This window comes from Nansenia antarctica, assembly GCF_963989245.1.
Source record: "Nansenia antarctica genome assembly, chromosome: 16".
Lineage (NCBI taxonomy): Eukaryota > Metazoa > Chordata > Actinopteri > Argentiniformes > Microstomatidae > Nansenia > Nansenia antarctica.
This window is the reverse complement of record NC_137686.1, coordinates 18000365-18028170: the sequence shown is the minus strand read 5'-3', so window position 1 is coordinate 18028170 and position 27806 is coordinate 18000365. Positions and strand designations below refer to the sequence as shown.

At 47.6% G+C, this 27806-nt stretch overlaps 1 protein-coding gene across 1 annotated transcript; it reads left to right on the top strand.

The window, feature by feature from the left end:
- Positions 1-305: 305 nt before the first annotated feature.
- On the top strand, positions 306-14703 carry fyco1b (FYVE and coiled-coil domain autophagy adaptor 1b; the record flags this gene model as incomplete). The annotated part of the gene is made up of 17 exons (XM_080546959.1): positions 306-363; positions 637-743; positions 866-991; positions 2335-2441; positions 2919-3062; positions 3739-3829; positions 4087-6549; positions 8372-8464; positions 8674-8792; positions 9053-9220; positions 9912-10055; positions 10406-10611; positions 11131-11266; positions 11595-11699; positions 11916-12129; positions 12516-12625; positions 13003-14703. 17 exons carry the CDS (start codon positions 306-308, stop codon positions 13070-13072), a joined length of 4461 nt encoding a protein of 1486 aa, XP_080403085.1. The 3' UTR covers positions 13073-14703.
- Positions 14704-27806: the final 13103 nt, after the last annotated feature.

The window sequence follows — 27806 nt, the reverse complement described above, 5'->3', positions numbered from 1 at the left end:
ACAGGGCTACTGTGTCCTAGTGTAGCCACAAACAGGCGTACATATAGTATCCTTTCATGTCCTTTCTAGGCCTAGGCTTTCTATCTGTCTGGGACTAAACTGCCACTCAGTCACACTTCACTCTCAGTAACTACCCTGGGATTGAAATGTTGCTGGCAATGTTCCTTATTTTAACTTTATCATAGGATGCTGTTTTTAACATGTAAATATTTGTGTATAATGTTTTGCCTCCACAGAGAGTCTCTGGGACCCCTGACCCCACTCCCCCCCCCCACCCACCCCACCCCACCCCACCCCACCCCACCATGGCCTCTGCATCCGTTGGGGAGAATCAACTCCAGAGGATCATCAGAGATCTGCGTGGTAAACACATCAACGTCATATCTCTAGTACAGTATAGTTCTACGTCTAGTATCTGTATGTGTTTAATACAGTACAACGGTTGTTGTATTACTGCAATATTAGTAGCCTATGTTAAGGGCACACAACTATAGTAACTACAACTATAGCAAATTTTCTCCATCGAAGTTAGGTAATGAAGAGAGAATATCTGTGGCTGATGTTGATACATGTGTGTATTCTTTATTTGTAATCTATCTTCTGTATGTCTGAGCTGATGGTCCTTCTCTTGTTTAGATGCCGTGGCTGAGCTGAGTAAGGAACACAGAGAGTTGGGGGAACCCATGACAGATGACAGCTCCAACCTGCACAAGCTATCGTACAAAATAGAGTACCTACTACAGGTATGCTACTGTTATACACACACCTGCATATGTGTAGAATGGTGATTACCGCAAACCATTGTTGACTTTGCGAACGTAAGTTCTTCAACAGTAGTTTGGCCGTTTGTGTGTGTTTCTACCAGTTTGACCAGAAGGAGAAGACAACCTTTCTGGGCAACAGGAAGGACTATTGGGATTATTTCTGTGACTGCCTGGCCAAAATCAAAGGAGCTAATGACGGCATCCGCTTTGTTAAGTCCATCCCTGAGGTAAGGTAATCCTGAGCTTATGGGAACACACACACACACACACACACACACACACACACACACACACACACACACACACACACACACACCCACACCCACACACACCCACCCACTTACTCACCCACTCACATAATGCAGAGTCACACTGTGTGTCTGCGTAATCGAGCATTATGCACATGTAGGCCAGGTAGGATTCCGGGGCGTCAGTCGTGCTAACGTTGGCTTGTTGTTTTGCTCATGTCCCTGCTCCCTTGTGTCTCTGCCTCCTCTCGTGGGACTTTGAAGTGGTGAGTACAGTAACAGAGGACAACAAAGGCTACTGTACGATCTAGGGCGCATTCTGGGCTGCTCTCTGAATCATCGACATGAATTGAATGTTCTCTTCTTCTGTAAGGACTTGTAACTGAGTTTTTTACTGTGATTCAGTATAAAGGTTTATTTATGTTGTCTACTGTCCAACAAATGACTTATGTCTGTGTTGAGTGTTGAGACCTGGGATAGATTCTAAGAGGACATGTCTGAAGGCTCCTAGATGGTTTCTACTTGGTTTATCCAATCAGGTGGTTTCTTGAAGTTTCAATTTGTTCAGAGAGGAATACCCAGTTATAGCTAACTGAAGATAGAGGTCCCTGTATATAAATAGTCAATAGTGCTACGGTGCTATGTTCTTCTAGCTAGTAGCTATAAACATTGCCTTTGTATATGCACTGTTTAGTGTCATTTTACGTATGGTGTATAATATTAGTCTAAACAGGTGTTCTACATTATGAACAGGTTAGTGAGGTATTCTCCTGTCTGGTGTGCTTTCCCGTCTTTGATGTTGGCCACATTGGAGTAATCCTTCCCAGCTGCCATTGGGGCTCTTAACCTGAGGAAGGGTCTCTCTTTACAGAGCAGGGGTACACTGTTCTGGGGGGTTTGGCAACTGTTAGATGATGACCTTTGAACTGTGAGAGACTGTATTCAACATACAGTATGTTGGTCACTGTGATCCTCCACATATATTATTATTATTATTATTATTATTATTATTATTATTATTATTATTATCTATACAGCTTTCACCCATCAGTTTGATGTGATTTTTTGGACGTGGTTACTTTCAGTATTTTGATCATCTGACAAATACAGGTATTGTTATGTATTACTGTAACAATGTATTACTATTATTACTTCATGTTACTGTACTGTTACACCGTTGTCATCCTCGGGCAGATTGAAATAACATTTGCCTATTTTGCCAGTATGAGAGCTATGACTAGTGTTCAGCATTTCTCAGTGACTGCGGGTCACAAACTGGTTTGGTGTGGCATCATGACTCTGTGTGACTCTGTGTGTTCCAGCTGAAAACGTCGCTGGGGAAAGGCAGGGCCTTCATCCGCTACTCCCTGGTTCACCAGCGCCTGGCTGACACTCTGCAGCAGTGTTTTATCAACAAGAAGGTCACCAGGTAAACACACACACACACACACACACACACACACACAGGTCAGAATGAGCACAATGTCAATATCACACATGTCAGAATGAGCACAATCTGAAGTGCAGTAATAGTAATAGTGTCTATTTGCCATGGCATAACATGAGTTGCAGTCTGGTTCTTTTAACCAACTGGGAAAAAACACCCTACAGCTGTTTCATATACAGTTCTATTTAACTCAACTGAGACAACTGTGTCCCCATATCCTGATTTCTGTTCCCTAATTTAGTTTTACTTCTTTAATGTTAGTACCGTGGAGCCTCTGTCACTTCCTTTCCCAGTTTCTCAGTGGTCTGTCTTTATTTTAAAAGTGTGTGTGTGTGTGTGTGTGTGTGTGTGTGTGTGTGCGGGTGCGGGTGCATGCGTGCGTGCGTGCGTGCGTGCGTGCGTGTGTGTGTGTGTGTGTGTGTGTGTGTGTGTGTGTGTTGCTCTCCGCTCTCTCTGCAGTGACTGGTACTACGCTCGCAGTCCCTTCGTCAAGTCACACCTGACCTCTGACATCATCAACCACCTGTATGAGCTCAACGAGATCCAATTTGATGTGGCTGCAAGAGGTCACGACCTAGATGCAGACTGGCCTTCCTTTGCCAGGTAACCAATCACCTCCCAACACCAATCACCTGACAGTTGTACGCCTCTGTTGGATCATTCTGTTGTGAGAGTCTGAGGCCTACTGTTTTGTAAGGGTTCCCTAATGTAATAGATTAGGAGAAGTATGTAGAATGTATGAAGAATATACATTTGTTAGGATTTATATCATGCTAAAATTAGATAACGGCACACTCATTGGGAAACTGAAAATGCTTTCTAAACTCCAATTATACTGCATTGGCTTGTGTAAGGCCAGAGTGAGCACTGTGCAAAGTTCATCTCACAGTGTTGGTGTTTTCACAACCAGAGGTGAAACTTGCGTTAACGATCTGAAAAGCCTGCGATTCACGGAGGTTGACGGATGTTGTGTGAACATTACGTGTTATTTTGTGCGTAAATTACGTGTTAATTATTTCCAAACCGTTCACTTCCTGCTCACAATGTGGTAAATGGCTGCTTCTTCAGAACCACAAGGTTGTGACTGACGTTGTTTGTTTGTTGACGACTATGGCGGGAAAAAAATGACTTGCCTTAACTTGATGTTGAGGTTGAAGTTGTGTTGTTTCTGAGAACATGGTGAGAACATGGTGAGAACATGGTGAGAACATGGTGAGAACATGGTGTACAGTAGAGTTATTTCTGTACGTAACATATTGTGTGTTCATTCTGTGGGTAGGAGGACCTTGGGAGCTAACTCTCTCTCCCACCTGTGGAACCCCCCCAGCCGCTGCTCGAGCATCAACAGCCTGGTCAGCAGCTACTCACAGGTACACACACACACACACACACACACACACACACACACACACACACACACACACACACACACACACACACACACACACACTCACACACACACACACACACACACACACAGGTGTATTGACTTTACTTTACACATTCTCACAGTCTCTTTATACCATAGCTCACAGATTTGTGTGCGTATTCTGTATATTCTGTGAAGCTATTCGAAACTACATGAACTTACTGCCTCTGATATGTGTATGTTTCTCCATTTTGTTAGCAGGCACCAGAGTTCCTCCCCATCCCAGACTTTGGCCACAGTCTCCTGGGTGACCTGGGAGAGCTCGGGGAGCCGTCCCCTTGCAGCATTGCAGATGACCTCCGCATCGAGCTTGACCAATCCGAGTTGAGACAACAGGAGCTGTTGGTGCGTGTGCGGGAGCTGGGCAACGAGGCGGCGGAACTAAGGTGTGTGGTGAAGGACCTTCAGGGAAAGCTGCTCGCTGCCCAGAGCGCCCCCCAGGGGCAGGAGGAGTTGAGCACAGCCCAACCCTCAACATCACAGAGGAAGCAGGAACCTGAAAAAGCCAAGCAGGATTGGGTGGAGCACCTGCAAGCAAGCAGAGAGGCGTCAGAGAGCCACCTGCAGGCCAGACTGAACATCGCAGAGAACAAGAACATGGAGCTGCTCTCCAAGCTGGACGGGGCTCTGAGTGAGAAGGGCCAGCAGACGGCCAGTTACTGCGACTCTGCCTGGAAGATCCAGGAGCTGCTGGACAAGCTGAAGGCCGCAGAGGGGGAGAGGCTGGAGGCCCGGCGGGAGAGCGAGGACCGGGCCCGGCAGGCCGAGCGGCTGGCTAAGGAACTGAAGCTCCAGGAGGACGCGGTCAGGGAGAGCCGGGAGAAGCTGGCCCAATTAAAGGCCTCGGGCCAGGAGGAGCGTGATACAGCGCTGATGCAGACGCAGGAGCTCCAGGCCTCCTTCAGCAGACTCCAGGGAGCGCTTTCCCTGAAGGAGAAGGAGTCGGGGAACCTCAGGGCCCAGCTTCGAGACCTGCAGAGTTCCACGGAGGCACGGGAGAGGCAGACGGAGGAGCTGAAGTGGAGGCTTCAGGAGGAGAGGGAGGAGGTGCAGCGGAGGAGCGGCGACCAGAGGGAGGCGCTGGAGAGCCAGCTCCGAGATCTTCGAGAGCAGCTCGGGGCCAGGGGCAAAGAGCTGGCAGTGAGCTCAGACAGAGTCAAGCAGCTGGAGGAGCGGCAGGGTCTGGGCAGCGAGGTGGCGGGAGTAGAAGGTATGGCCCATGACCAGGTCAGGAGGATAGAGGAGTATAGAGCCCAGTGCGGAAGCCTGATGGAACTCAATGGCAAGCTGCTCCAGACCGTGAAGAGGAGCGAGGAGAGCACCAGGGAGATGGCCGAGAGCAGGGCAGCCGCGGAGGAGCAGCTCACTGCCCTGAGGGCCTCAGAGAAGCATTTGAAAGGTAGGGTGGAGGCCGCCAAGCTGGGTGTGGAGGAGAGGGAGAGAATGCTTCTGGAGGACAACCAGCGTCTGGAGGACATGGTTCAGAAGGCTCTGATTGAGAGAGAGGCTTCAGAGGGTGCGGTGCAGGGGCTGGAGCGGCGGAACAGGGAGATGATGGAAGTACAGGCAGCTGTGAGGAAGCAGCTAGCGTCAGCGCTGGAAGAGCTGGGTTCAGTCACAAGCAGGGCTTCTGAGCTGGAGAAGAACCTTGCGGCCGCCCAGAGGGGCCAGGCTGAGCTCCAGGCCCGGCTAAGGGGAACAGAAGCTCATCTCCAGGACAAGGCCAAGAGGTGTGAGGCTCTACAGGCCAGGGCGGACGGGCTAAAGGGCAGGACTGGGGAGCTGGATAAGGAGAAGGGATCCACAGAGAGCGCCGACACGGAGAAGCTGTCGATGGAGAAGATTCGGATCCAGCACCACTCCTCCTCCTCCTCGTCCGAGGCCCAGCAAGCAGCCTGCCGGCTGGTGCTGGCCGAGGCCCAGCGGGACCTGAACCACAGGGAGGTGCTCAGGCTCCAGACAGAGGTGGTGGAGCTGAGGGCCCAGCTTCTGGTGGGGGCGGAGGAGAGCATGAAGACCCAGGCCGTGCAGGAGGTGACCGAGGCCTCGCGAGAAGACCTCCGCACCCTGTCGGAGCAGCTGAAGGCCCAGGTGGAAGAGATGAACCGACGCCACGTGGGGGAGCTGCTGCACTGCAGGGAGAGGGAGGAGGCCCTGGGCCACGAGCGCAACGGCGAGGCCCACGCCCGGGCGGGCCTGGCCGCGGAGTTGACGGCGGCCAGGGAGGAGCTTCACACCCTGAAGAAACGCTACGAGGCCACGGCCATGGAGAACGGGGACTCCCGGGAGGCCCTCCACCGGGCCAACACGGAGACGGCGGAGCTGGGAGTGCACGTGTGCCAGCTGACGGCGGAGAACGAGGAGGCGCGCATGCGCTGGGAGGGCCTGTCCACCAGGCTGCTGGAGCTGGAGGAGGAGGCGGCGCAGGAGGCGGACAGGCTGAACGTCAGCATCACGGCGCTGCGCCAGGAGAACCACAGCCTCCTGGAGCAGCTCCACCAGGGAGAGGGCCTGCCCACGCTGGCCATGCTGGACCAGAGGGGGAGGCTGGCCAAGGCCCAGGAGGAGGCTAAGGGACTGGTGGAGGCCAGCCAGGAAGAGATCCAGGCTGTCCGGTTCCAGCTCAGCAGCCAGGCCATGAACAACCAGAACCAGCTCCAGGTCAGTCAGAGGCTAACACATAGAAATAGAATATCTAGAGAGTAGGCTACATATAATAGATAACATAGATGTAGACACATAGATCCTATATCTTTCTCTCTGATTCAGTCTGCCCGTCTGCTCCCCACCATAATCAGCTCTTGACTATTCAATACCAGCACTTCATTTCTGGCCATGAATACTATTATGTTTGCAACTTTGCATGATAATATAGTGATACACTTTCTAACATGAGAGCGACACACGAACGCAGGTCGAGGTGTTGGTGTCCAACTCTGCTTCATTAGCATCAGAACATTGTTACCGATTACACTTAACAGGTGGCATAGAGCGGACCCACAATGCATGGGATTATAATGACAATATCAATTGCAACATTTTCTCCCAACATAATAAGGTTGTTAACATCACTACGGTCTCTTCAGCAATACCTTTAGAACTGAAATGCGCAGCATTTCTATGCATTTAAACTTGTTTGATCTTTAAACCCAAAGAACTATTTGAAGGCAACTTTGTGTTCTCAACACGTACCTTTTGTACAGTCTTTATTTCCTGCCAGTTCAACTTTGACCTGAACCATTCTCTTCCAAAAAAGTGGTGGTGCATTAGGCTACCTCTCACCACGAACAATGGTAATTCAGCTGACAGCTGATTGTTCAGTTTTAATTCACATGAATTACTCCTTCTGGTAAACCTGTATGTTTTCAGTATAATGTCTGACGGCTGGAATGGAATGTGTCTCAAAGCATCTTCCTCTTTTTCCTTTGAAATCAAAGACACAGCACCAGCAGAGCTCTAGTCCATCGTTTCCATCGTTCTACCTTCAATCTCTGGTGTAACACAGATGTGTGTTAATTCTTCTCTTTGAGTGATCATATGCAATGGCAGTTCATTATCCGCGTTCGTTTCATCACTCCGTACGTCATGCGCCTCCAAGCGATGCGCTCTCTTTTTCTTTATCATGCTGCTTGAACGTTCTTCCTTTAATCTAGTTTTTTCCTACTCTTTCATGTTTTTTTTTTTTTTTTACTTTACACATTCGCTCTATGAACACGCTTCCCACAGTCATGGCAATCTTGGTCTTTGTACCAGCAGGCATGATTTCCTTTCCCACATCTCTTACATTTATGTCTTGTTTTGGGAGAGGACAGGGTCACTTTGTTTACCTTGATGGAGCCCAAGCTTCTCTTGCGACTGTCTCCACAGACACAGCGATTTCCACTACTTTGTGGAAGGTGAGAAGGTGTCCTCCGTCAATAGCCGTTTCTGGGTAGCTTCACTCTTTAATCCACTAACAAATCTGTCCCGAAATGCGTCTTCCAGATCAAAATCACAATATTCCGAGAGTCTCTTCAAAACTGCTACATACTGTGCAACAGTCTCCCCTTCCTTCTTCCTGGTTCTGTTTATAAAAAAGTTTGAGTTTGAATGTCATTTTATAAACAATACCATCGTCGCTAATTTATATGATGTTTGCATGGTAATATAGTGATCCACTTTCTAACAGAGCAACACACACACACATAGGTTGAGGCGTTGGTATCCATTTTAACTCTGCTTTATTAGCACCAAAACCTTGTTACCAATTACACTTAACAGGTGGCGTAGAGCGCCACCTAATGTACGGGAATAACACGGTGTTCCAGTTCGGACTAGTGCATTACATTCACATCAGCCTTGAGATCCTTTTTGTGACCATGAAACACTGAAAGTCATTAACAGTCTTGGCCCCGAAGTCAATCGTTGACTCCCCCTCTAGTATGTCACACCGTTTAAGTGGATAAACTGTGTGATGAAGTGGTGTTGTTGCATCTGCACCCAGGGTGTGAACGAGGAGCTGCAGTGTGTGAGATCACAGCTGGGACGGGAGCTGGAAAAGGTGTCCCTCCTGGAGAGCACCCTCAAACAGCTGGAGGTGAGAGAGAGAGAGAGAGAGAGAGAGTGTGTTATTGTGTTGTCTGGGACGGTGCTAGCATCGGCTCACATTGCCTGTAAACGCATCTACTCTGGTTTTCCTTCCAACGTCGTTCCATTCAAACACAGAGATACAGTAGTGGTAGTAGTAGTAGTTGCACCAGACTGACCAGCGGTACGATTCGTATACTTTTTCTGTTTCCATTGCAGGCTGAAAAAAGGGGCTACTCCCAGACGGTGGAGGATAAAGACGCCCAGATAGCCACGTCGGAGAGTGTGATTCACCAGCGTGACGAGGAAGTGAGACATCTGAGAGGCGGCTTAACTAGGTCAGTCTTCTACTCTGCATCAAACTGTCCAATCCAGTCTGGGAAAGATATTATCCAAAAGGAATAGATATTATCTGCAGAAATCATACCTTTAGTTGTGTGACATTTGGAAAGCTTCACCGTACACACACAGATTAAACTGTACATGAACTGTAGTTCCTTGTAAATATTCAGTTACACGAGTTCAGATCAAGTCTTGTTGCTTTAGAGACGGTGATTTGTATGCGTCTAATTTCCGATTGGTTAACTGACCCTGTCAGGTCAGAGGAGGGCCTGGCGGTGGCTCAGAGGGCGGGTCAGGAGCTGAACGACAGTCTGAGGAAAGCCAACATGGAGAAGCAGAGCGTCCACATGAGGACGTCTGCGGAGCTGGACGACCTCTACCGCACCAAGATCAACCTGGAGGAGAGGCTCATAGAACTCATCAGGTACAGCACTCTACTGTACTCTACTGTACTCTACTGCACTCTGCTGCACTCTGCTGCACTCTGCTGTACTCTACTGTACTCTACTGTACTCTACTGCACTCTACTGTACTCTAACTCTACTGTACTCTACTGTACTCTACTCTACTGTACTCTAACTCTACTGTACTCTACTGCACTCTACTGCACTCTAACTCTACTGTACTCTACTGCACTCTACTGTACTCTACTCTACTGTACTCTACTGTACTCTACTGCACTCTAACTCTACTGTACTCTACTGTACTCTACTGTACTCTAACTCTACTGTACTCTACTGTACTCTACTCTACTGTACTCTAACTCTACTGTACTCTACTGCACTCTACTGCACTCTAACTCTACTGTACTCTACTGTACTCTACTGCACTCTAACTCTACTGTACTCTACTGTACTCTAACTCTACTGTACTCTACTGTACTATATTGCACTCTACTGTACTCTACTGTACTGTACTTTACTGTACTCTACTGCAGCCCTTGTAAACTGATCTAGGACCAGCTCTCTCCATGGCTTCACCATGACCAAAATAACCAAACCAGTCCTTGGATCAGTTTGTTCAGAAAATAAATGAACCGAGAGCTGTGTTTCTGTTTGGTTTTGGCTTCTCAACACGTTCGGAGCCTGACATTTGTCTTGTGGCGCCCCCTGCAGGGAGAAGGACGCTCTGTGGCAGAAGTCTGATGCTCTGGAGTTTGAGCAGAAGCTGCGGCAGGAGGAGCTGACGGAGAAGGAGGTCAACCACTGTCTGGGCTGTCACAGCCAGTTCAGCTGGTGGCTCCGCAAGCATAACTGCAGGTCAGTATAAGAGAGTCAGATTCTTAGGCTTCAGTTCCTCGACATTGCCGCAACAAGAGAAATAAAGTGGCAGTAGTAATAAAAAAAATAAACAAATAAGGCAAAAAATAAATAGAGTGGCAATACTTATAATAAGAGACAAGTGGGACAAATAAGACAAGTGACAATAGTTGTAAGAGAAAAATAGGACAAGAGACAAATTGAGCAATACAATCTACCATAAAGTATAATACGTTACTACTACTACTACTATTTCCATTTACCACTACTTTTACCACCCCCTCTATTGACACAGCTATAACTCCTACTAGCATCGGTGATGATGAACTATAACCCCTGTCATTCTCTAGGCTGTGTGGGCGTCCCCTCTGCTACTACTGTTGTAGCAACACCGTGAGCACCCAGCAGGGCGGCAGCAGAGAGCGCTGCTGCACGGACTGCTACACCCAGCACAGCGCCGTGGTAGAGCGCCACCCGCAGGAGGAGCTGGCCAACGCTCCGGACACGCCCTTCAGCCCGCTGCCCCAGCCTTCCAGGGCTATGCCCAGTATCTCAGGTGAGGAGGGATACAGGTATATCATATATTTAATAATTTATAATTTTGCCATTTAGCAGACGCTTTTATCCAAAGCGACTTACAATTACGAATTACAGGGACATTCCCCCTGGAGTAACTGAGGGCTAAGTGCCTTACCCAAGGGCACACTAGTAGTGGTGTGGCTTAACATACACACCAGGGGAGGCTGGCGGAGGTAGAAATCGGAGGATGGGCTCATCGTAATTGCACGGAATGGAAAGAGGAGTGGTATCAAACAGGTGTTTAGTACCGTTCCTCATTCCATTCCATCCATTACACACATCGTATCGTCCGTCCACACATTTCTGTTTATGCGTACCTATGTGTGGGAACACACACACCGATAAAGCTTCCACTTTCACACACCCGTGCGTTTATATACAATGTCCCCGTCTTATCGCAAGCCGATATTGACCGTGTCGATATTATCAATGGGGAAAAGGTGACGAACGCTTCCTGATAGGCTTTCTGTGTGTTTACCCGCTTACCCCGGAGCAGATCGGAGTCCAAAGCTCGACGACGGGGTGTTTGACATCATCACAGAAGAGGAGGTGAACGGCGTCTATGACAGTGACTCACTGTCCTACACCACCGCCTACACTCCCACCAGGAGCCAGCAGGGGGCACCAGAGCTGTGAGTAGCTCCAAACAGAGAGCAGAAACCAGACCGACAGACAAAACCGTACACTCAGGGGGATAAAGAAGCCACAGACTCGTACACAACAATATCAAGATCATGCAAATAGGACACAGAGACAAACTCTGACACACACAAGTAGTGGTACATTTTCACACAATCTGTGTTTAATGTAAAAAACAGATATTTTTCCCAGAATGTTTTCCTGGATCTCCCAGAAAAACCCGGGAACAAAGCTAAGACAGCTCCCTAAGCACGACCCACAGATACTCTGCCTCACAGAGCCCCTAATACGACTGTTGTTGACGCCGCACGCTCTCCACAGGAACAACAGCACCAGCGCAGGAGACACCACGTCTGAGGACGCCGATGACGTCAGCCCCTCGGTTCAGGACGCAGAGATCTGCCTCCTCAAGTCTGGAGAGCTCACGTGAGTTTGACCGTCACTGTCCGAGAATAACATCCACATTGTAAAAAAATAAACAATGAATGACAGAATCGTAAAAACATAACAAATACTCATCACAAGTCATCGACGTCAGGGATCAAACGGGGGGGGGGGGGCGATATGAAACGGTCAGAACATCTACAGCTAGATACGCCTGGGGGTTGTGACGGGGCTCCTGTCCTTTGTGCTCTCCCATAGGCTGTCCGTCCCGTTCACTGTGGACGACATCACGGAGTTTTGCGACGACACCGCCAGCGAGCTCTTCGTCAAGTCCAGCTGTTACAGCACCATCCCCATCGCCGTGGGTTACCCCGGCCCCACCATCAGCTGGGTGTTTACCTCGGAGCCCAAGAGCATCTCCTTCAGCGTGCTGTACAGGGAAAACACAGAGACCCCTCTGGAGCAGGCCAAGGTGAGAGAGAGAGACACACACACACAGGCATACAAACATACACACACACACACACACATACAGAACGCTCCCCTTCCCAACACACACACACACACTTACTGTCAGGTGGTACTTTGCTGTTCCCTTCTTTTTTTTTTTTTAAGTTATTTTTTCTGAGTGGGGCAGTCCCACTCATATTTTTTCATTTTATTGATAGATACAGTGGAGAATTAGACAGGAAGGATGGGTGAGAGAGAGAGAGGAGGGATGACATGCAGGATATGTCCCCGGCCGGAATCGAACCGGGGACCCTGCGGTTACATGGTCGACGCTTAACCCGCTACGCCACCTAAGCGCCCCTGCTGTTCCCTTCTTAACGTACGTGTCTCTGTGCTGTATGTCCTCAGGTTCTCATTCCCCTGACACGCTGTAACTCTCACAAGGAGACCATCCAGGGGGAGCTGAAGGTGCGGAACGCTGGAGAATACACACTCGTCTTCGACAACTCCTTTTCCAGGTCTGACTCCCTTATGTCCAAACAATCCCATCAATCAAATGTATTTGCGTATTTTCACATAGACAGAAGTCTCAAAGTGTGTTATAACAAGATCGTTACAAACAATAAATACAATACAAACAGATATGAACAATATGAACTAACAATACAGTACAATACAAATACAAATATTTAATCTTGTACTGATTAACAGCCTACTCCATATCTACCTCAATAAGGGGAGGCTGGTGGAGGTAGAAATCAGAGGAAGGGCTCATTATAATGTATGGAACGGAATGAGGAGTGGTACAATGATTCCCTCCTCCTCTGAGTATGTCCACACTTCTTCTTCCATGTTTCACTCTCATTCTGTCCACCCTGCGTCTGTGTCTAACCAGGTTCATCTCCAAGAAAGTGCTCTATCGCCTGAGCGTCAAGAAGCCTGTCATCTACGACGGGAGCGACTGACTATAAAAAAAAAAACTGGGGTGGACTCGTTCCAGGTCTTCACTCTGCTGCCTCCAGTCCACTCCCCCCCCCCCCCCCCCCCCCCGGTGTCCCCTAGCTGTGTGAAACGTGTGGTGTGTTAGACTTAGAGGCCAGTCCCTACTGTTTATTCACGGTACTCATTGTTCATTAATAGAGTACAGCCCTAATGTCAAGGGGGAACTCTGGCCGTGATTCAACGGGCACGGTCTGAGACGACTTAATACAAGGCCTTGACATTTTTGGAAACATCTCCCTTAGCTGCTCCTTCATGAGGTGTTTGTCCACTTACGCGTGAATCCTGATCAAGGGAGAACTGTCTTTGAGTTTGGTAGTACTTTGGTAGCGAAGGCCTACGTGTGAAGTCAAAACACTGGTACACGTTCATTCAACGAAAGCATGCACTACCTACTGTAAAGGATTGACTGTACACACTTTATATGTACTGTACCTATGCATAGAGAATGTGAGTATAACCATCGCATTGGCTAATACAGATTTCTGTTAGATGCTTTATCAATACGGGTTTGTGACGAGCCTATATTGTTAGGTTACTATAAGGGCTTTAATATTCTGACTATGCATGGTGTCAAAAGATATTGCAATCGAGGACTTGCCTCACTTGAGTGATTGTGTTTCTACTGTGCACGAGCGAGACGCTTATGACTGTCACTCCTCCTTTCGTTTTTCAAAAGAAAAATAGGATAATGTTAGTTTTCACATGTCTGCAGTGCTCAGACTAGCTAGCTACAACCGTGAGCCCATTGTAAGTGAACACTGATGTAATAGCATATGGATTAGGGCGGTTCATCCATATGTTTCACATATCCAAAGCTAATGCTAACACGGAAATTGGCCTTCAACTTGCCTCAGGTCTTGTAACTTGATCCTGTGGTAAAAGTTAACTGCGGGTTTTGAATGGTGGCCTCCGCAGAATTTAGAAGATGATTTTTAATATGTTACTATGGTGGCCTCTCTGTGTTAGCACTGGTTATGAGGTTTCATGGCCTTACTGACAATATGGCTGACCGGAGGTAGACATTAGAGGATGGGGTTCATTGTAATGCAGGGAATGGAATAAGGAATGGTATCAAACGTGCTTGTTTCTACCTTCTTCACCCCTAGGGGCTTCCATGCGTTACAATGAGCCCCTACTCTACCTCCAGCACCCTCCCCTGGCTGACACAGGCCCACTGCACTGCACAAGGAAACAATGTCTTCCAGGGTTTGTCAAACAGTTTGTAACTGACGTTTGCATTAATATTTATCTGGATTCCTATTTATTTGATACAAATTATGAAATAATAAAAAATAGAGAAATTATGAAATTATAACTAGAGGCATTTTTACAGTATCCAAATGGGTGAAATATTTTTCTGAATATTGTATTGCCAAAAAATAAATGTCTATTTTACTGTCTGTACACAATGGGAAATTACATTTCAAAGCATATCAACATCTCCAATGTGAACGATGCACTTTTCAAGGGCTATTTTAAACTTTATACCAGTTTTGGAGTGTGATTATGTATTGTAGAAGACTATTGCTGAGTTTGTCAGAAGGGGACAAATGCCTTCTGGCTTCTCTGTAAATAACTGTCTACAGAAGTTACATAGACGCTGAATGATTGTGAATAAATAAATTAGTATTGTGTGATTCCTAATATATGTGTGTGTCTGCTGTTTTTACTCGATCGTCAAGTCGACAATCTGAGGCAATTTTGTATGCATCTTCTTGTTCTGCGTCCTTTCAACCCCACCCCTTAACACACAAACACACACACACACACACACACAGGGTTAGTGACTGAGGTAATGTAGATTCACATCACTGCCGTGCCTCTATTATTCTCCCAGGGTAGGGCAGTGACAGCCTGTGCGTGTGCGTGTGTGTGACTGTGTGTGTGTGACTGGTGTTTAGACTGAGGTGTCCGTCTGAGAGACAGTGCGTGTATGGTGCAGAGGCCAAGCTGTTTCTCAAGGTTAATGATCTCATTGTAAATCATGTCACATCCCTCTGCTCTGCTCCTCTCCTCTCGCCTGCCTGCCTCCACTGATCTGTGATCTACACTCACACAGGCGGAGAGGGGGGGTGGGGGAGGCAGACCAGTGTGTATGTGTGTGTGTGTGTGTGTGTGTGTGTGTGTGCACGCTGAATGCCAATGTGGATTGGAGATGGACAATGCACACACATCTCAGACATGTACACGTCCAAACAGAACACACGCAGATAGACACACACACACAGTTTCTGTCTTTCATCCGTCTAGCATAGGTAAACTGTACACACACACACAATCTTTTTTTAGACCAATTTACACTGCAAGACACAACGCCAGTTCAGATGTTTCATCGTAATGGAAGCAAATCAGCTGCTTGGTAACCCCCAGGGGAAGAAGGAGCCCAGCATGTCTGCTATAGCCGGGGTTTAGCTTGTTAGTGTGTTGAGAGAGAGAGAGAGAGAGAGAGAGAGTCAAAAGATTGTGTGATTGTCAGCATCCACCACCTTGAGCAGACTAATATCATTTTCCTGTCGACCTGTTCAAATCTGGAGTGGCTGACACACATGCACTTGTACATAAGTACTGTGTCCAAGGGGATTGCTGTACAGTGGCTCTCCCCTCCTCTCATCCTGCCCTCCTTTACCCCCCCCCCCCATCTTCTCTCCTCATCTCTATGCAGCTTTATGGTAAACACTCTGAGAGAGGGCAGGAGAGGTGTTTTTTTGTTATAAAACCTGATAAAGAATTGGGCAGGGTCCAACCTTCAACCCTTAAAACAAAGGGAAACAACGTTTTTTTTTAAATTATTATTGCCGGAGCTGTGTTGCACTTGCCCCCCCCCCCCCCCCCGCAACTCCCCCTCACCACCCCCACCATCCATCATTCAACACTAAGGGCAATAGTCACTTTAGAAAGCACTAGGAGTATTAGATGTGATTCTCTGGGCACAGTCTTAGGCAGAGGGAGAAGGAGAGAGAGAGAGAGAGGGGGGGGGGGGGTGGAGAGAGAGAGAGAGAGTGAGAGGGGGGGGTGGAGAGAGAGAGAGAGAGAGAGAGAGAGAGAGAGAGAGGGAGAGAGAGAGAGAGAGAGAGAGAATGAGAGGTAGTAGGCAGCCATCTTGGATGTGTTATGACCAGAAATGTGACATAATAAATCTTGTGCCTAATGGCGTTCTGTCCATCGACTCTCCTCTCCTCTCCTCCTGAGTTCAATACCAGAACCACTCCGCCAGATGAATTAGTTGACCATGTCAACATCATGGAGAAATGTATTGAAATTATTTTTAATCATGCTAGTTAAGTAGGGCATCCAGTCAGAAATTCTGTGATACAAAGGCTTTGATTTAACATAGAATTGGCTAGGCTGATTTACACTGTGAATCTGTCTGAAATCTGTCTGTGTGGATATGTCCATTGCTAGTACATGCTGGCTTTTGCAGTGGAGAATATGCATGTAGGCTGATAAAGCAGTCAGGTGGTACAATGCCAAGGTGTTGGTTGTCTGCCTGTAATTCTTCCTTCCTACCCTGAACGTCCACTAGGGGGCAGTCTCAGCTATTACACACTATCACAATGTCGCATTACGTTTATACTTGCCTTCAGTAATAAACTGAACCAATGTAGGCACAACTTGTTGTGACAGGTTTCAGGGTTTCTCCTGTGCAGTTAACCATAATATAAGCCACAGTCAGAGTCAGAGACACTATCTTTTCAACATTATAAGTGGCCTAACTAACTGACACACTCTACCTTAGTTCTTTCATACACTTCCAATGGTGCCACTCAAAACAGCCTATCATAATAGTCTGCATTACCATAACTGAATAAAGATGTGTCATAATCGGTGTCCTGGCTGTCTCTGTGTAGAGGACAGTGTTGAGCAGAACTGTCCAGGCTGTCAACGCTATGCTGGGCAGTGTGTGTGTGTGTGTGTGTGTGTGTGTGTGTGTGTGTGTGTGTTAAAGCCCCCTGCAGAGGTAATAGATGCAGTAATGCCCCCCTCTCTGACTGTTTGCTCATGTCAAACACAATTTCACCTCAGCGTTTCCCCCCTCCGCTCCTCTGGGACGCTCCATCCCAAACTACAGGCCTGTCACAGAGACTCTGCCACTTCCTCCCTCTCCCTCTCTCTTTCTCTCTCTCTCTCTGTCTCTCTCTATGGCTCTCTCTTTCTCTCTCTCTCTCTCTCTCTGTCTCTCTCTATGGCTCTCTCATTCTCTCTCTCTCTCTCTCTCTCTATGTCTCTCTCTCTCTCTCTATCTATCTATTTTCTCTCTCTGTGTGAGTAATGTGGATCTTTTAAAGGGGCGATCTGTAGTTGGTGTATACCTTTTTGGTCACTCCTAGCTCTGTCTTTGGAATTGAAAGCGGTTACATTTCTCGAGCACTATCCACTATCAGCTGTTTACCAAAATGGCGGGGAGACCCGGCTTTGTTGTCGGAATTACAGATTGTGCCTTTAAGGGAAGAGAATTCGTCTGTAGGAGAGCTATTACCATCCATGTACTGCTAGTCTTCCCTTAATGTGCAGATTCCCACAACTGACATCTTCGATCAAGAACAAGTGACACGGGAGACGAGGTTGGTCATGTTATCCAGACCTCTCCCTCCAACCCCCACAGCGGTTTGGGGGTAATATTTCTGTGATGTTGTTGTCACCTTGTGGTCTATGTCATCCATCATGTCAGGTCCGATTGTCTCTCCTGGTTCCGGCCTGCAGCCTCTCAGACAGCCTCCCCACCATCACAGTCGTGTGGGTATGATGAATGGCAGAGGAGCAGTGAGAGAGAGAGAGAGAGAGAGGGCAGGAGAGAGAGATGCCGGGGAGAGAGATCATTAACTCGCCCCTAGTCCATGAGGAGGAGGAGGGCACCGGAGAGACCCATCACAGAGGCCTCCTCCGTCTGTAGCTCCTCTCACAGATGGTTAAGTCTCTATTTGCGTAGTGTTGGCTGCTGGCTTCAGGCTGAGAATAATAACAGTGACTGGTTAAATACTGCACACAGGATTTAGTTACATCACGATCCTCGCACACGTTTGAGTGGCATCATTAGAGCGTAATCATTGGAACCATCCAAACACATTTTCGTTATCTAGCACATTCACAAATTAGCAATTAGACTAATAAAAGCACACTTTATAATTGTTTAGTGTGTTTGTGTATGTGTGTGTGTGTGTGTGTGTGGGTGTGTGTGTGTGTGTGTGTGTGTGTGTGTGGGTGTGTGGGTGTGTGGGTGTGTGTGTGCGTCGGTGTGTGTGTGTGTGTTTCTGTGTCTTTGACGTGCAGCTATACACTTTGTGAGTGCCAATATTTGAATCAAGCAATTACCAGGCTGCTCTCGTAAAAGCACAAGACCCCCAGGGAAAAGTGAAGCAGCACGCTCGCAGGTATTTCGTACCCTTTCATCATCTCCCCATTTCTGAGCCAGTGAACGTCTTATGACCGCCATTAGATTCTGCATTCATTTTCTCTCTGTCAGGGAGGTTTATGATGCCCATATACTTCTACTTCTATTTCGTTGATATTGATTCCGCACCCCTGCATCCTGCATCCTACTGAGGTCAGAGAGAGAGAGAGAGAGAGAGAGAGAGAGAGAGAGAGAGAGAGAGAGAGAGAAAGAGAGAGAGAGAGAGAGAGCGAGAGAGAGAGAGAGAGTGTGTGAGAGAGACAGAGAGAGACAGAGAGAGAGAGAGAGAGAGAGAAAGAAAGAGAGAGAGAGAAAGAGAGAGAGAGAGAGAGAGAGAGAGAGAGAGAGAGAGTGAGAGAGAGAGGGAGAGAGAGAGAGAGAGAGCGTGAGGGGCGGGGGGGGCTGATCTGAAACCATTGTACTTGTTCATTTAGCTTTCTATTTAATGGCAGGTTGTGATACCCGCTGTTTCCATGGCAACCCTCATGTCAGGAGAACATAAACCTGTGCTGTAACATCTCAGAAACACAACCAACCAGACAGATTTCCAAAGCGGCCCCCATTCAGGATCGCCCAACGCTTTGAAACAAGCCCCCCAAAAAATCGCCAACAACAACAACAACAACAACAACAACAACCCTTAAAAAAAATAAAACAGACCCATAGAAAAACCACTCTGTTCTTGTCTGACAGGAAGAAGAGCAAAAACAAATGACCATCGTGGTTCTCTGGCTTCCGACTGCCAAAGGCTTTTCAGAAGGAAGATCTAACTCAGTTCCTTACAAGACAAGACAGTGATTCTGTAGATGAAGTGGCGGGCGTGTGGCAGAGCAGCATCTGCTCTTTTGTTGCGGGACCGTGATAGGAGACCGTCTCTGGGAACAGCGGCCGACGGAGCCAACACTACCGAAGAGCCGCAATTCACCAGCTATAATGAAGTCATTAAGGACTGCAGAAGAAGAGAGAGAGAGGGAGCGAGGGAGGGGGAGAAAAGCGGAAGAGAAAAGAAAGACAGAGGAGAGACACTTGGTTTTGTGACATGCCAAATCAAGACACAGTGACACCCCCACACACACACGCACACACGCACACATGCACACACACACACACACACACACACACACACACACACACACACACACACACACACACACACACACACACACACACACACACACACACACACACACACACACACACAACATCTAACCCTGAATTGACACTCTCAAATCAAATCTCTTTCCAAATGGCTGTTTAGCCAATGAAGGCTCTCCCTCTTTGATATATAATAAAGTGCTTGATATTTGTAACATAAGGATGAAATGGTTGTCATATGCATAACACTGTGTACTGTACGTACGTTGTTAAGTGAAATTTACAGTATATATCAGGGATGTGCCGTCCATATAAGCAGGGTAAGCAGTGCTTACCCAACGAAAAAAGAAAAAAAAGAAAATATTAAAATAAAAGTGCATGTAACCGTTTGTTTGTTTTCATTAAAAGAGTCGTATTTTAGGTCCCAGGGCAGCAGGAGTCATTCATTTTGACGTTGCATTTTTAGCGCCACCTGTAGAGGTAAAGCACTCCCTACTCTGCTTTGCATATAAGCACTCCTCTCTCTTCTTTCCCTCGCGTACATTCGAATGCGTGAAAATGTCTTTTTAATTTTTTTCCGATGCCTCAACCCGCTGTTTAATGTGACCAGGGTAAGCATGCTTACAGCCAATCAGAGTAGGTCTTTCATTCCGATAAGAGCTACTGATTGGCTCTTATCACTTTCAAGTTCACTTAACATTTCACCTCTCGCCCGGCAGAATAGCTTATGCCAGCTAGCTCAAACGATCTAAATAATAATAATCAATAAGGATAACTTGCTTGATTTTGTGAATATGGACATTACTGTCAGCGACCTAAAGGGATTTCGTAGACTGGACTGGACTGGAAAAACACAACTACTGGCTAAAGGCCGCCCGGCCGCTCGCTCACCGATGTTCACACTGACCCAGAAAGGGAGAGTCGCCAGCGGCTACAGCAAGCCTGGTATGAGCGGTTTATATGATGTATATGATTCGCGAGGCTGGTGGCGATCTGTGCTTGTTTATATGGTTTGAGTACTTTGAGAGGGAGGGTCTGTGATGTGATGTCAAGTGCCTGTGTGACAAAGTGTGAAAAGAAAGTGTGTTGTGTTTACTATGGAGGATGGAAACGGTGTGTGTCTGTGTTGTGCGTGTGTGCGTGTGCGATGTTGAAACTGGACTTGTAGATGTCAGTAGGTTGGCTACTTGAAAAGATCTTTGAACAATGAGCACCCCTGATATAGTCGAAACTGGCAACTGTTTTTTTTGTTTTTGGTAATCTGATCACAAAGTGACACTACAGTTTATTAGCGGGTTCTAGGGCATCAAAATTGCATTTCCTTGAAACTGCGTTCACTGATAGCGTGTATGTGTAATTACGTGTATTTCTATATCTTATGCTTACCCAATCTAAAAGCTCACGGCACGTGCCTGGTATATATGTCCTCAGTTGAATATATTGTGTTTATCCTATGCCCAGGTTAATAAGGGGATGCAGTGCTGTTGTTGTACCACTGGGGGCGCTGCATAAGACTGCAGGCTTGTGTGTTGTTCATATTGTAGCGAACGGGAACTTGGTAGTGTAACTCGATCCCGCATAACCGCGCTAACCACAACACCAAGAGAGTTAACTCCCTTGGTGGAGCTGCTAACGGACCTCGGGGGGGTTATGTGCGCGAAAGTGTAGTGCCCCATGCGGGAGTCGAACCCCGATCTCCCGCATAACCGCCGGCCGCGCTAACCACTATACCAAGCGAGTTAACTCCATTGGTGGAGCTGCTAACGGAGCTCATACAGGTTAGTTACAATATGTTGATGTGTTGATGCACTTGTCCGAGTTGTTGTCTACCATTCCAAGTTAGGCTAATGTCGCGCAGCTGCTGCCTCTCTGTTGGACTCCGGTACTGCACGTTACTCACAAGAGTTTTTTGTTTTTTTGGGGAAAGTAAAACATTCGGGGCTTTTCAGAAAACATCCGGGGCTTGAGCCCAAGTAGCCACCCCCTAGCCCCGCCCCTGACTGTGATCATCACGTGGCCTTGTCCTGTTGGGATGCAGGGCTCAGGTGACGTTATTTACATGAAAAATGCAGAATGACACATGACACGACTGGACCACATGATTATTTTATTTTTTTCAACCAACCAAACGATCTCCCTCTGTCATCCCTCTCTCTCTCACTCTCAGGACAGGAGGATGAGAGAGAGAGGGATATAAATATATTTTAAATATGCTCCCCCCCCCCCCCCCCCCCCCCCCCCCACACACACACACACACACACACACACACACACACACACACACACACACACACACACACACACACACACACACACACACACACACACACACACACACACACACACACATCTAACCCTGAATTGACACTCTCAAATCAAATCTCTTTCCAAATGGCTGTTTAGCCAATGAAGGCTCTCCCTCTTTGATATATAATAAAGTGCTTGATATTTGTAACATAAGGATGAAATGGTTGTCATATGCATAACACTGTGTACTGTACATACGTTGTTAAGTGAAATGCATTACAGTATATATGTCCTCAGTTGAATATATTGTGTTTATCCTATGCCCAGGTTAATGAGAGTGCTGTTGTTGTACCACTGGGGGGCGCTGCATAAGACTGCAGGCTTGTGTGTTGTTCATATTGTAGCGAATGGGAACTTGGTAGTGTAACTCGATCCCGCATAACCGCACTAACCACAACACCAAGAGAGTTAACTCCCTTGGTGGAGCTGCTAACGGACCTCGGGGGGGGTTATGTTCGCGAAAGTGTAGTGCCCCATGCGGGAGTCGAACCCCGATCTCCCGCATAACCGCCGGCCGCGCTAACCACTATACCAAGCGAGTTAACTCCATTGGTGGAGCTGCTAACGGAGCTCATACAGGTTCGTTACAATTATGTTGATGTTTTGATGCACTTGTCCGAGTTGTTGTCTACCATTCCAAGTTAGGCTAATGTCGCGCAGCTGCTGCCTCTCTGTTGGACTCCGGTACTGCACGTTACTCACAAGAGTTTTTTTTTTTTTGGGGGGGTGGGGGGAAAGTAAAACATTCGGGGCTTTTCAGAAAACATCCGGGGCTTGAGCCCAAGTAGCCACCCCCTAGCCCCGCCCCTGACTGTGATCATCACGTGGCCTTGTCCTGTTGGGATGCAGGGCTCAGGTGACGTTATTTACATGAAAAGGGCAGAATGACACATGACACGACTGGACCACATGATTATTTTATTTTTTTCAACCAACCAAACGATCTCCCTCTGTCATCCCTCTCTCTCTCTCACTCTCAGGACAGGAGGATGAGAGAGAGAGGGATATGCTCCCCCCCCCCCCACACACACACACACACACACAGGCCTCCTCCCCAGACCCTGTGGTTCCTCTGCGGCGGGAGCGCAGAAAGCTACAAACGGCTGTGTAATCCCAATGTACCGCTCCAGGCTCTCTGATGGACACGCTCGCCAGAACGGGTTTCCATGGAGACTCAATTTGTTCTCAAGCCCCTACAGCTCGTGTCATTGACTTCAATTAGCGAGGAGGGCCGTCTCTACTAAGCCACATACTTACAGAGAGAGAGAGAGAGAGAGAGAGAGAGAGAGAGAGAGAGGGAGAGAGAGAGAGAGAGAGAGAGAGAGAGAGAGAGAGGGCTGGAGAGGAGGTCTGTAACTCCTCTATTCCATCCGAGTCTCCCTGTTTGTACCTTGGTTGTGGAGGAGGAGAGAGAGGCTTTTACGCTGTTCTCTCTGGATAGAGTGAGGGGAGACAGTAGGCTTTAGGGGGGGGGGGGGGGGGTTAGAAATAAAAGCTATATAAAAATAGATCATGAAACGCAAGACAAGGCAAGGCAAGTTTATTTGTATATTTCATACAACAGGGGCAAGTGCTTTACATACATGATAAACACAAATACAGTAGAGGAGGATAGTGAGAAAATAATAATTACAATGAATAAAAAGCAAATATAAGAAATAAATAAAATAGGTAAAACATTTATATAAGATAATAGTGAATTGATAAAAATACATTGATAGAAGTGTTAGTGTTTAATCATAACTGCTGCAAAACATGAAGGTTTTTAGCTTAGTTGTATCTGTTTTTAGGGTTTGATTTCTTCAGGGAGTTTGTTCCAGGAGCACGCAGCAGAGTGACTGAAAGCTGCTGCACCGTGTTTTGTTTTTACTCTTGGAATGATTAGCTGACTAGTCTCAGCTGACCAAAGGGGCCTTGCTGGAATATAGGGTGGGAGGAGATCTGATATGTCGTTTGGTCCAAGACCGTTTTGTGATTTGTATGTAATTAGGAGTATTTTGAATTCAATTCTTCTGCGTTCAGCTGCAATTTACAAACAGCTCCTTTAGAAAGGCCTGTTAGTAGACCGTTACAAGATCATTATTACACGTTCTTTGCATGTGCAACGAATTATACTTCTCTCGGCCAAAGGGGAACGGAAACGATTCTATTTCAATAGTTTCCCCAATAACACATGTTTGGTTTTACTGCCTCTAGAATATTCTGCCCCCCAATCTCCCTCATACGCAACAGTGTTTGAAATCTCTCCACAGAGAACATCCAATAAGTGACGAGTCCTCCCTCCAGCTCTCGTCATTTCCCAGCAGTGAGAGCCTGCGACACACAGCAACAGCAACAGTAAGTGGTTTAGTGTGCTTTTAAAGTGATCCAACCTTGACTGTCCCAACTCATTATCCCCAGCACTCCGCCAGCTCAGTCCTTTATGACGGGAACAGGTGCATCGCTCAGCCCCTGTCACAATGGAGTTAAAGATTTAATTGAGAGATATTAACCCCGCTAATTGCGACACTGTGAACCTCCTCTAGAAACAAAACAACGATGGAATACGTCAGACCTGAGGGGTGGAGGGGAGGGAGAGAGGGAGAGGGGGGGCACTTTAGAGAGAAAACACACATTTATTTTCTCCTTTTTCTAGATAGAGAGTAGAGAGAGAGACCGGTGGGGAAGAAATGGTGTTTACACAGAAGACATTTCCACTGGCATTGCAAGGCGCTCTTGAAGAATGATTGCTTTTTTGTGTGTGATTGATGACTCTCCTGTGGATGGATGACTCCATACACTCATGCGCACACACGCGCACACATGCACGCACAAATGTTTGTGTGCCTCTGAATCTCACATGGAAGTTTTTCTTAGTTTGACAGGAAAGAGGGGTGAAAGTGTGTGATCCTTTATTCATCCAACCCATCCTCCATGTTTCCTCGCTTCTCTCCTCCGCACCGGAGAGCACGGCATCTGACATCCCTCACAGTGTGCCCACCAGCTGGTCTGGCAAAGGCAGTGAGAGGAGAGCAGGAGAGAGGAGGAGGAGGGCGCTGGAGAGAGAAGATGGGGGAGAAGGCCAGGAGGGACAGGAGACAGACAGAGAGGGGTGAACGGGGGACACAGACAGGTCAGAGAGGAGGTCTGGGTGTCAGCGGTGAAGGGGGACAGGCAGAGAGGGGACTGGGAGGGAGGAGTACATGGGAGTACAGTGATCCGCAACGCCCCCTACCCTGGACACCTTCAAATCAGCCCTCAAAAAACAAATGTTCACCAAGGCCTTTGGCCCCTAGTTAGTTAGTTGGCATTAGTTTATGTGTTCTGGGTTTGTCTGTCTGACTGTCTTTATGTAAAGCGTCATTGGGTCTCTTGAAAGCTGCTATATAAATCTCAGCTATTATTATTATTAGGGAGAAGAACAGGGATGGAGGGGGACAGAGAGAGAGTGGGGGACTGAGAGAGAGGGGGACAGGGAGGGAGGGAGGGGGACAGGGAGAGAGGGGGACAGGGAGAGAGAGAGGGGGACAGAGAGAAAGGGGGACAGGGAGAGAGGGGGACAGAGAGAGAGAGGGACATAGAGAGAGGGGGACAGGGAGGGAGGGGGACACAGAGAGAGAGGGGGACAGGGAGAGAGGGGGAGAGAGAGAGAGGGGGACAGAGAGAGAGGGGGACAGAGAGAGAGGGGGACAGGGAGGGAGGGGGACACAGAGAGAGAGGGGGAGAGAGAGAGAGGGGGAGAGAGAGAGAGGGGGACAGAGAGAAAGGGGGACAGGGAGAGAGGGGGACAGAGAGAGAGAGGGACATAGAGAGAGGGGGACAGGGAGGGGGACACAGAGAGAGAGGGGGACAGGGAGAGAGGGGGAGAGAGAGAGAGGGGGACAGAGAGAGAGGGGGACAGAGAGAGAGGGGGACAGGGAGGGAGGGGGACACAGAGAGAGAGGGGGACAGGGAGAGAGGGGGAGAGAGAGGGGGACAGAGAGAGAGGGGGACAGAGAGAGAGGGGGACATGGAGAGAGGGGGACAGAGAGAGAGGGGGACATGGAGAGAGGGGGACAGGGAGGGAGGGGGACAGGGAAGGAGGGGGACAGGGAAGGAGGGGGACATGGAGAGAGGGGGACAGAGAGAGAGGGGGACATGGAGAGAGGGGGACAGGGAGGGAGGGGGACAGGGAGGGAGGGGGACAGGGAAGGAGGGGGACAGGGAAGGAGGGGGACAGGGAGGGAGGGGGACAGGGAAGGAGGGGGACAGAGAGGGAGGGGGAGAGAGAGACAGATAGGGGTCAGAGAGGCGGCCTGGGTGCTGGTGGTGACAGGTGACAGACAGGGGGCAGACTGTGCTGACAGCAGCTCAGTCCTCAGAGCAGATGGTTGTGACAGGATCAAAGGCTGTGGCTCTTCTATACATGGCACAACACTCAGCACTCAACACTGAGGACCGGATAATGTGAAACCTTCAGAAATGTGAAACCAACATGTTCCTAATAACTGTGTACTGTATATCCGTTCTCTCAACAAAGCGTCCTATATCATTTCCTGTTTGGTGATCGTAGGAAAACATATCTGTCTTCTATCCGGTCTTCATCACTGCCTTCCAGGGAACTGTAATCCATCACCTTGTCTTTTTCAACCCTTTTAACCATTTGACTGTCATTCCCGCTGGGACCATATACTGAAAAATGTATGCGCTCACTGCAATGTAAGTCACTTTGGATTAAAAGCATCAGTTAAATGGCATATACTTGACATGACATCTACTTCCGCTCTACCCCCCTGTACAGTTTCTCTACTGTAAAAAAAACAAAAAACGTCCTTCTAAAACTACAACTGCCAATGGCCCCTAGGCCGAGCATTGATGACTTTTTCCTGCTATGACTAGTGGATGGATGATTCACTTACTTAATCAAATGTATTTGTTAAAAGCAGCTTTGGATAAAGGCATATGCTAAAAGCCAAAAAAGTAAATGTAAATGGCATATGTGACATGGTGTGGTCAAAAGGTCTGCATGTCGACAATTCTCAAGTCATGCAAATGACTAAAAACCTTATTTTTTCCCCAAAATGTGTTTTCTGTTGTATTTTCATATTACGAGTTGAAGGGTTTAGGATCACTAACTACTTGTAATTTGTGAATTGGATTCACTGTATCGTCTGCCATAGGCTACTGGGTTGATACATGGCTTGTAAACAAACTTACGTCTTAGGACGTGGTCAAAAGCAAGGACGGTGTGATCATCTGATTATGTGTAGTTATGTGTTTTTAGCATGTAGATGTTCTATGAACATGTTATGATGTGCTAAACATGCAGTTAGATGTTCATAGCGATGTGCCTTCTTATCTGCTAGCTACTACCAGCTGTTTTGCTACACGTGTTTTGATTCAGAGCGAGTTTCTCCCATTCTCTGTGTACCAACATTCAAATAAACATAATCTTCTTCAACTATTTTAATGTATGACACATCATTTGAAAGCTTACAATCTCCACTTTCATAATCTGGAAAGAAAACTGAAAAATGACCTTGCCCTACTTGAGGACATGTGACAGCAACTGGTGAAAGAGGGAAGAGGACCATTCCCCATTCCATTCCATGCATCACAATGAGCCTCATCCTCCGACTTCTACCTCCACCAGCCTCCCCCGGTGAGGGCATCGTTGGTTGTCGTCATTTCCTCTAGGTCAAGCCTGAGTGGAACGGATGTCGTTGTTGACGATCCGCTGTACTAAGTAGAAGCTTCCTGTCTGACACTTCACTATTGTCACCGTGGTCAAGCTTAAAAAATTAAATCAAAATAAACCTTATTTTTTAAATAAAGCCCTTCAATTTCACAAACTACCCATCGGAGGCCAAGGCTTTCGTTCTGCCCGTTATCATACTGTGTTGAAAGCAGCCGTTGCTGTAGGAAACGTCACAGCTAAGAACTTTGCT